The 11,048-nt window shown below is 34.5% G+C and overlaps 1 protein-coding gene across 1 annotated transcript in view; it reads left to right on the forward strand.

The window, feature by feature from the left end:
- PDGFC (platelet derived growth factor C) overlaps positions 1–10,615 on the forward strand; it is a 100,836-nt gene extending 90,221 nt beyond the window's left edge. The window contains exons 4-6 of the mRNA XM_015860984.2: positions 2,879–3,086; positions 8,070–8,287; positions 8,969–10,615. Of these exons, the coding sequence (XP_015716470.1) occupies positions 2,879–3,086; positions 8,070–8,287; positions 8,969–9,085 (543 nt within the window). The 3' untranslated portion in view covers positions 9,086–10,615. The remainder of the gene's footprint in view (positions 1–2,878; positions 3,087–8,069; positions 8,288–8,968) is intronic.
- Positions 10,616–11,048: the final 433 nt, after the last annotated feature.

Below are 11,048 nucleotides of genomic sequence, written 5' to 3' on the forward strand. Positions count from 1 at the left end.
GGTATTAACCGAGGATGCATGGAACAGAGGAAAAGTTTGGGAAATCTGAATAAAATTTATATTTTATTATATTTATATTGATAAAATTCCAACAGATTATTTTAGTCAGAGGAAGGGGTACCAGTTTCCTGCTCTTCTCCATCCAAAAGGTATAACTTACAAATTAAGTAACACTTATTAACGAGGAAGAGTAATGTAGAGTATAATTTTAATTGACATTTTTGTTTACGTTTATTGATTTGAGATTTCATAGAAATTATTATAAATATGAATTACAACATGTAGCTTTATGATATTGATTATCTATAATCTTTGATGTAAGTTAACTATGCAATTTAAATTGACTAAGAGATTATTGGAAAATACATATTTAATCTTGATTTTAACTACTTTATTCAAAAAGTTGTGTAATTTAGCTGTTTTGGTTACTTTTCTTCAGGTTTGGTTTGCTATGAGAGTGATGAGAAAGTGATGACAACTTTAATTGTGCTACTGTTGAGCACAATGATTCACTGTTTCTTCATAACATTATATTTGGATTCAGTAGGCAAATACCTACTGAATCCAAAACAGCACTAATCAATGAATTCCAATGTATGTATTGCTAAGTGTGCATGTTCAAGGTTGTGAAATGTGAAAGTAGTTTCTAGACAAACAGATTTTTATCTGGAGTCCATCTATTTTACCTGGAAACTAAAGATCTCAATAGAAGCGGAAAACTGAAGTACTTTCTTCTGTTAGAAACAAGCAGAATCTGGCATTACTTCCACCATTTGAGGCTTAGTTTATTTTTTCCCTTAGCAAACTCCTCCACCTTCAAACCAGGAAAGTTAACAAATACATCATTATGATTAAAAACAGGAAGAAAATTTTAGTAATTTTTTTTAACCATCTGAATTACAGTGTCACATCACTATTTTGAAACTTGCTGAGTAGTATGTTTTGCTAAGAGCAAATATTTAAATTACAGACCAGAATCTGTTGCTTTATTATCTTAACCTAATAGATGGGTCAGCATGTTATTATTTTTATTATGGGCATTGGAGAGAGGAGGGAAAGAAATGCTTTAACTTTCTGAAATCCACATTCATCCAGAATGAGAAGTAGCTACTTCACTCACTCTATTGGAAATGGAGCAAGAAAAGCAAAGTGAAAATACAGTAAAGTTAGTAATACTAGTACATTAGATTTATGTTTTGTGTTGTCTTTACAAGGTTCCCCATTAAAGAGCAGCCCAAGTCACTCTAGTGACTGCAGTTCTAGAAGATGGAAAGAGACAAACTCTTGAAGCAAATAAAAAATAGGAAGAGCACGGTGCATGCTTCCATTTTTTCTGCCCTTCCAACCACAGATATAGTTGAAGGCAAAAATATGTGTTTAATAGAATTGAGAGCATAGAAGGGAAAACAAGTATTTGTATGAAATACAGCTATGCATATATGCCTCTTAGAAAATTTTTATGTAGTGTGTAGTGTTGCAAGTATTATTTTATTTTATTTTATTTTATTTTATTTTATTTTATTTTATTTTATTTTTTCTGCCTAGCTGGACATTTCTGATTGGTCTATTTCTGTATTCATTTTGTAAAGATAAAGAAATACAATTGATCTGACATTACGTTTGGAAAAAATGAAATTATGTTTACCTTTCACACTGCAGTACTGAGAGTGCCATTTTGACACTAAGTCTGCTGTATGTATGTGTATGTATGCATATAGCAACAATATAATAATGACATAAACTAATATAGATCTTACCCCATTTCTCTGCTGCACAATACTGACTACAAACATGTTAGTTGATGTACTGGCCTCTCTGGACAGTCTTCTCTAAAGTTGGAGCGTGCTTATATTGAATATATGTTCCTTAAATCTTACATGCACGACACTTGAATGCAATGATATAAGTGACATTATGCACTTAGCTTCCTGTTTTCTTGTCCTTCCTGTCCTCTACTCAGGTTCCAGTCTTTATTCTTATATGGCCTAGAAAATTTCCTTAGTGTAGTGCTGTGAACTTAGTATTTCAAGTGATGTGTGTGTATATAAAAACCTAAAGAAACCTATGATGGTATTGCAGAGCTTCCTGCCTAGATTTCCCTTCTTCCCATTTTTTTAGTCTTTTGAAATTACAAATCAGTGCAGAATTTTTAAACAGATTTTAGTGAGAACAAAATGAGAAGTCTCAATTTGTCTGAACTGCCTTCTACTGATAGCCCTGAACCAGTAAATGCAAGTTTTGGAGTAAGTTTTGTGCTGCAGGAAAGTATAGTGATTTTTTTCAGTGCTGAGTTTCATGCCAGATGTTATTACTATGTAGCTAGAAATATAATTAATTTTTAGCACAGTATAAAACAATGCTGGTGCTTTTTTTTTGTTTGTTTGTTTGTTTATAGATGTGAACATGAATATTTACTATATTTGTAGTACGGTATGTTCAAATTTTACATTGGAAACTGGGAACAAAAGGACTGTGGCTGTTTCACAGGAAAGACAACGTGTAAAATGTGTGTTTCTTCAGATGTCTGTAAGGTTACAGTAATTGCCCATAATGGGGCTGTATTTGCAAGTTATTCTTTCTGTTTCTAAAATCTTGTCCATCACTTAGTGAATTTCTTCAAAGAACAGGTATATTAACTGCTGTCTTTGAGGCAATGAATGTAAGAAATGGGAAAGCTGTCTCCTGGAAAATTGTTTACACTTATGGCTGGAGAATAATTAGATACTTTTTGACTCTTGTCATTTGTCTTATTGTGCACTGGAAACAAACTAGCTATATATAAACTTTCCCCAGCTATGTAACTTATAAAGTACAACACTTCATCAAAGCAGATCCATTAAACCTCTGACTAGCACTCTTCTCTTGGCTTTGATTGCAGCACCACACAGAAGCACCTAGCCCATCATCGCTACCCCCATCAGCTTTGCCATTAGATGTATTAAACAATGCTGTTGCTGGATTTAGTACTGTGGAAGAACTTATCCGGTACCTTGAACCAGATCGGTGGCAGCTGGATTTGGAAGACTTGTACAGGCCAACATGGCAACTTCTTGGAAAGGCATATATTCATGGGAGAAAATCAAGAGGTAAATTTCTCTTTTGTTTGGCCTTGCAGCTTTCTGCAGGTGTGTTTTCTTGACAATAAAAAGTGACTAAGAGCATTCTTCACCGTGACAGGAGTTCGAGATAATTGTTATTATCTGGCTTCACAGTTATATTTTCTAGAAAAGAACAATAACTGAACTCAGAAATGAAAGGAATTTAGCAGTATAAACTAACAAAGGGAAAAGTACTTGCAGCAGGTAAGGTACCTTACTCTAGGGAGTTGAGAGCTCTGCCTTTTCAGAGTGGCAGGGTGTCCTGGCTGAGTTGCATAACCTACCTCTCTGAATTCCTTTTTTTTTTTTTTTTTTTTCCCTAAGAAAGGCAAAAACTTTCTATTTTTTATAGATACAGTTACTGTATCACAGGTTTACTTCTTTAGAATTGTTCCAGTATCTACACTGTGTGAACTGAGTGCAGTTAGCTAAATATCTCTCCCATAATACTTCATGAAATTCCTAAGTCCACATCTGATTTAAAGATGGAGTTCTCAGTGTCATTAATTAGATGTAAGATAGGCTATGCATTTTAAGATTTGTGGAGCTGCTTTTCATTCAGCAGTGAGAAGCATTTTCTTCCATCTAAATTTGGCATTCATGAGTTTTTTCTCAACATATTGTCTAGATGCTGCCCACTATTTCATGTCTACAGATTTCATGTGGAGGGATAGCAAATATTTCCTTCCTTGCCCATCACACAGCATGAAAATGTGACCTACAAGAGTAACTGAATAGTCCGTGAATTTAAGCTAGATTATCATCTGATCAGTAAGAAAAGGGAGGAGATGGAATTTTTCATAACTCATATTTAAGTTTTTGATGGCTGATTTTTGGATCAGAGCCTAAAAACCAACCCTTCAACCTTACTTCTGTTACTATAGATTGGCACACAGCAATTAAATCAAGAGTCAAAGAGAAAGAATTCTCCTTAAAAGCTTCCAGCAGGAAACCATGCCTTTTGGATAGTCATTTAGCACTTGTCTAATGACCTGCCTAATTAAAGAGTCTCAGTATTTGCCAAATATATGCCATAAGCATAGAGTAAGTGGGAGAAAAACAAAATGTAATTTGTGAAACCTTACATAAACTAAAATGCATGTGCTAGATAACATCTATGTAGAAAAAAGTTACTATCTGCAAGATATATCTTTGAAAGAAACGATGACAGTAAATCTTTTAAAGACTTCTAATTAGATGCTGAAATAGATTTTTTTCCATTGAATAAACATATAACAGTATTGCCACATTCATCTTAAAGAGACCACCCTGAGACTGCATTACTGGGTGTGTAATGTAATAGCTTGGACAAGAAAATGTGTCCAGATGAGATGACACAACATTAACTGCTAAGTCTATTCAATAGATATGGAAAGCAAATGTTTTTTTTTCCCTTGATGTCACTCCATTTAATGAAAGGTTTGATGTACTTAAAAATCTACTTAAGAAATGTTTGGGAATATGCAGACCCCAAAATGTTTAGTTTGTTTGTTTGTTTTATTCTATTGTTTCTTTTTCCCCCTCAAACTCTCAGATTCCATAATTAGGTAAATCTTGGTTTTGCAGTATTCCAGTGTAAAAACTAAATTGCTGTTCTACTTTCGTAAGGAAACATCTGTTTACATCTAGATAAATTATAAATCTAATTAAAAGTGTATGTTAGTTTGTGAAGAGTACTGTCCTCTACTTTTACTTAATAATTTGTATGAAAAAAAACCACATTTAAACAACCTAAATTCCACAGAACTTCTGTCTCTGATTTTCTTTTTTTTTTCTGGATAAAATGCTTCCAAAAACTAACCAGGAAAAAAGGAAAGACCAAGTTCAGAGGCTTTGATGTCTAAATACAGTCCTAAATTCTTTTATAATATAAATAAAATAGATATTGCTGTGCAAAAAAAAAAAAAAAAAAAAAAGATCTCATCACTTCCCACATAAATTTTTGTATAATCATCAGGTCATATTCAGAAGGCTGCTTAAGAACACTCATAATCCAGCCATACTATTTAGTAGATAGTTTTCAAGTGTAAAAGGTGTGAATTTTTTTTTCCTTGATTTTTGGTGGGTTTTTTGTTGGTTTTTTTTTTTTTTCCTGTACTCCTTGTTTACAGCTCTAAAATTGCATGGGAACCAGTTTTGTAAAAGCCCTGACTTAGAAACTGAAACCATTCTGATCCTAATTGTGCCTGAACACAATTGTCTCAACAAGAATCTAATTTATTTCATTGATTTTGAGATTGAGATCCAACTGGAAAAAAAGCTGAGGGAAAGACATTCTCTGTAGTTCTCAATACCAGCCCCAGAAGATGCAAGACTGTTGCAGTGTCAACTGTAGAGTATATTTTCAGATAGATGTGAACACAGAATACTTCAGATGTATGTACTAACAAAGGTGCACTTTAGAAATAGGTTTTACTGTAGAGATACCTGTATTTGTGTTTTTTCTCCTTTTTTCCCCCTTTTCCCTTATTTTTATTTTAGTGTTTTGCATTCATGTGCTACTACAGAACCTTCCATTCCTCCTGATCTAGGGCTAAACAAAAGAACTTTTACTGTTGTGTCAAACATGATATATGAGTGGCAGCCAAGTTGAAAGAGTGTTTAAATGTTCACATTATAACAGGTACTGTAACAAAGTGCACTTGGGAAATCCACATAACCTTTTATTGTGGTTAAGTAAACACTTTTAAGGGAATATATACATTCTCTCATCTAGCTTCATGCCCACAGTGCGTTAAAATAAATTTTGGACAGACAGATACTCTTTGAAAAAATAACAGCTTCATTCACACACTTCAAAGAAGTGATTGTATAAGCACTAGATAAATTTGCCACAGACCTTTTAATGAAATTGAATTACATAAGGTAGGGCAAGGGTTCACTGCAAGGTATAATAGCAGTATACCTTTATACATTGTAAAGCATGGAAACCAAACATAGCTTTTTCATCTCTCCAGGACCCTGTTATTATAGCAAAGCATACTAAAATTTTTTGGCCAAGGGCTGAATGAGTTCTTGCATAGAATCTTTTTAAAATTTGAGCCAGCACGTCTGAAAGATTCAGCTCATTCATTCAGATTCTCTGGTAAAATGTTCAATATGCTTACTGCTCTTGTTAGCACATAACTCTTTTCTCTATCCTTTAACTTCAGGTAGTACCAGGAAATGGCTGCATTCCTTTGCTGTTGCAAGTAGGCAGAAGTTATCAGGGAAGCTGAATGCCACACAGGCATCTCTCTCCTGAGGGTCAGTGGTTTTGCTGGGGAGAAAAAAATAAATAAATAAAATTTAAAAAATGTGCCAAATTTCTGCTTTCAGTTTCTCGTGGTTAAGGGCCATCCTGCTGTGTTAGGACACATTATGATTTAGTGGTTTTCTGTAGGTAGGGTAAAGGGATGACGGTTGGACTAGATGATCTTGTAGGTCCTTTCCAACCTTGTGATTCTATGATTCTATGACACATTAGTGTCTTCAAGTTCACTGTAACAAGCCAAACTGTACCAAATTTCAGTCTCTCTGGAAATCTTCCAGTAGAAAACATGAGCAGAACTGCTATTTCTCTTGCATTTTAGGCATTTTATTTTCATTTTGACAATTCAGTTCTTGTATGTTTGAAAATGTAGCATGAGAAAGAAGTATTAGATTCCTTTCCAGTCTTCGATTAATGCAGGTAGACACATCCACCCTCTTAAAGACGCAGCCTAGAGCTATTAGCTGATCAGAAGATCTTAAATAACTTTTAATTTCTCACAGTGAATCTCTTCCCAGTAACATTTGTCTCTATTCCTCTGCTCCCTTCTCAACAGTCTCCAAGGAATGTGCATACAGTGTGGGAGGCAGGCTGGCATCCTGTCAGTAACTTTATTGGAGTTATTACACACTCCTGACTTTTAAAATCAGATTGTTTATTTGGACCCTATGTTAACCTGATAGTAAAAGAATGAAGTGCCCCAACTTGGCATTCACTGTTAGTGTAAGCAAAGAAATGCTTCAGTGTGTTTAACTGCCCCTTCACAACAGTAAGGCCTGACTTAGGGATGCCAGTGTATGGATATGGCCTGCGAAGGAAATATTTTAAGAAGAGCAGAATGAAGTTGCTGCCCCAAATCTTTTTCTGAGCATTTCTGCTTGGCAAGTGAATCTTCTAAATTCTCTTAATTTCCTACACATTTCAGTAGAGTTGAGAGGCAATATCTTGCCTTGGTAGACCAAGATCTCCTTGGTGATCTCTGGAGACTCCTTACATAATATGTAGGGGGTGGGGGGTGGGGGAAAGGTATTTCTCTAGTGAACAATTCAGATCAGGAACATATTTCAGCTTTATTTTATAGTTTTTTATTTACAAACTACTAGAAGTAAATATAAAGTAAATATAAAAGATTTATGAGGTAATGTTAATAATCTGATTTTTACTCCTGGTTTATTCTTGAGTTATCTCAAAAATAGTTAGCTTGAAGTTCTGTGCTACTTTGAGACTTCTATTTCAACAATCCCAAAAGCCATATTACCACAGGGTTTCAGTTACTCTTTTCATTCAGAAAGATAAAATAATACTAACCAGTTGGAATATGTTTGTGAACTGGATGATGCTGATATTCCTTAATGCTGGTAGATTTGGAGAGAAGCAGTGTAGACAAAATATCCCAGAACAATAGTCTGGCTTTTCTGAAAGAAATGAAATTAAATTGCTTTTCACCAAAGGGGGATGGAGCCAGGTCTTCTCAGTGACATCCAATGATAGGACAAGGGGCAGTGGGTACAAGCTGGAACACAGGAGGTTCCACATAAATAAGAGAAAAAACTTCTTCACAGTAAAGAAGAACAATGGAACAGGCTGCCCTGTGGGCTGAACCTGTACCACTTGCACAAAACCGAGCTTTTTTCAAGGGTTCTGCATTGTTCAAGCTGGATTACCATCATCACAGTTGGATTATAAATCAGAAAAGCACCAGTCTGTTTGTCTCTTTGCAGTGGTTGATCTCAACTTGCTAAAGGAGGAAGTGCGGCTGTATAGCTGTACTCCTCGCAACTTTTCCGTGTCACTGAGGGAGGAGCTGAAGCGAACTGACACCATTTTCTGGCCACTGTGTCTTCTGGTTAAGCGTTGTGGTGGGAATTGTGCCTGTTGTCATCAGAACTGCAACGAATGTCAATGTATACCAACAAAAGTCACCAAAAAGTACCATGAGGTAAGCTCTTTTCTACATTTTCATGTTTGGAAGTACTGAAAGCCAATGTAAGAGTTTCTTTTTACTATAGGAATCTACCAATATACATATTAATATTGCACATCATGCACTTACAGTAACTTATATATATATAAAAGTATATATATAAGTAAGTACTTATATATATATATATATATATATATATATAAACCATTTTTAATGAGATATCACATTAAAAAAAAAAAAACAGCAAAACTAATTATCTTCCTTGTTAAAATACTTTTCTTTGGAACTGCTGATTCATTTCTGAAGCATTTATTTTACTAGAGCAGTTTGGGCACATGACAACCATACCTCCTTGTTCAGCTTTCTCCAGTTGTAGATACATGCTCCGCGAAGGAAGAGATAAATATCTGTCCCATTTCTATTGTTATGAACTTGTAACAATAACTATTTATTGTAGAATTACCCAGTAATTAAATTGATTTAACTATATATGTTTTAATAACTTTTGAGAAGGGCTTGATGTAAAAGCCAAAGTAAAAATTAGTGGGTGGAATAAATGAAGAAATTCAGTTGGGAAAATCCTATTTCTTTTAATAGGCTTCCTGCTATCCAGTGTGTTTCCAGTGCAGTCTAGCTCATAGTCTAGGTGTGTGATAAAGTACTTGCTGTTGTGTTGATTCTTGACTTCTCCTTCAGGTTCTTCAGCTGAAGCCAAGGACTGGTGTCCGGGGACTGCATAAATCACTGACAGATGTACCCTTGGAACACCACGAGGAGTGTGACTGTGTATGCAAAGGGAATACTGAAGGATAAACATGATTTAATTGTGCTGTTTTCTTTGAAGCACGTTCAATCCTTGCTGATTCTATTATGGGGCTTGTGCATTATCTCCTTCTGTAATCTCAGTTGTTTGCTTTGGGGAACTTCCATCTTCAAGATTTACAGTGAGCTCTAAAAAGAGAAGCAAAACTGGGATTATGTGATGTATGACAGCTCTGTTTGGAGGCCCAGTGAAAGGATGGGAGAAAGGCATCAATGAGGGATTTAAAATACATGTATTTTTTTGTCCCCCACAATTTTCTTGACAATACATGGATTTGTAATTTAGGAGTTAAAGTAAAGTTAGGAGGCTCACATCACGGAGACTTGATCCTGCTGGCTGTTTCATTTCTACAGTTCCAGAACACCTGGCCTCTGGCTGAAAACATCCGAAACCTTTCTTTCTGTGTTCAACTACTCCTATGTACTCAAAGCATTCTCGGTTTTATAAATTTGGTTTATAACAGACTGTCTTGTTCTGAATTAAACTTAATTTGTCTAATGCTGGTAGGAAAGACTGGATTTTTCCATATGCTCTAGTAAAGCTCCTGCCTTTTAGAAAGAAGACTGGACAATAACATGAGCTAAGGAAGAAAATGTTGAAAAGAACAATGCCTTTATTCTTACTACTATGGCCGGTGATTTCTTGTTTGTTTGTTATTTTTATTGTGTACATTTTTATACTCTCCCTTTGACAATATAACTATTTGCTTTTCTAAACTTGTTAAATATATCTATTTTTACCAAAGGTATTTAATATTCTTTTTTATTACAATCTAGATCAACTATTTTTTAGTTTTATGAAACTTTAAAGACGGATTTGTACAGCTGGAGGAACATAGAAGAGATTACAATGGGATAGGAGCACTATATTTTTACTTTGTTGCTACACAGTGAAAAAGTTTTTTGTTTGTTTTTTGTTTGCTTTTTGTTGTTGTTTTTTTTTAGACCTGCAAGCACAGTAATAATAAAAAGCTCAAAGCTTTGCTAGCTCCATGATACTGAATATACAAAAAAAGGACAGTACTACAGTGGTTTCAGAAGCTGATGTTAAAAATTCCCTCTCTCCATTCTAGCCTTTGTTCCAGTAGAAAAGAGATGAGCATAGATAGTTGCATTGTGGCTTAAGTCTTTAGTTTCTTTAAAGTAGGATGATCTACAATGTAAGTTCAGTGGCTTAAAGCCTTCATGATGCATCATTGTCATGGGAAGGCAGCCTTGTCAATGTTGAAGTGTATGGTTTTCCATTGACATTTATCGCCATTTAAATCCTGTTCACTCACAGGATTGTAACATTCTTCAGTACAGTTAGATCAACTATGGTTATGTTTCTTCTGTACTTTATATCTCTAACCAATACACTTATCCCACCCTATTCAAATTGAAAAGAAAACAGTAAAATATTTTGCTTGTAAAATGCTTTAACATTATGCCTAGTTTATTTTTATTTTTTATTTTTTACTATTGGATTTGCAGATTGTAATGAATCACCAAATAAAGTAATAATGCTAATTTTGAGAGAAATGTTTGTATGACTGCATATTTGTATCTGGTCAATACATCAAAACAGAAGAAAGCAGAAAGGATTATACTCTACTTATTTTGATGGTCATCAAAAAATGAAAGTCTCTTGTTACTGAGATTTCTGTTTGCTTAGTTGTTTCTGCTTAGCTGTAACTCTGAGACAAAGAGGGGAAAAAAAGAAAAAGGAGAAAGAAATTTGATTGTATTCATATAAACATTCAAAACGTTAAAAAATGAGTGGATTTTAAACCATCAAATTTAAATAACATCTGCTTCTTTTTCTGTCATGAAAATAAATTCTAGTGAGAATGTGGGCATTTTTCACATCAGTATAATTTTCTGCTATGAGTTCCAGTAAATTTTCAGGTGCAATTTGTTTCTCTCAGCTGATCTGTTTTGCCCAACCCTCAGTCGCTTATAGAGCAAGACAATA

Source organism: Coturnix japonica, chromosome 4, assembly GCF_001577835.2.
Source record: "Coturnix japonica isolate 7356 chromosome 4, Coturnix japonica 2.1, whole genome shotgun sequence".
NCBI lineage: Eukaryota > Metazoa > Chordata > Aves > Galliformes > Phasianidae > Coturnix > Coturnix japonica.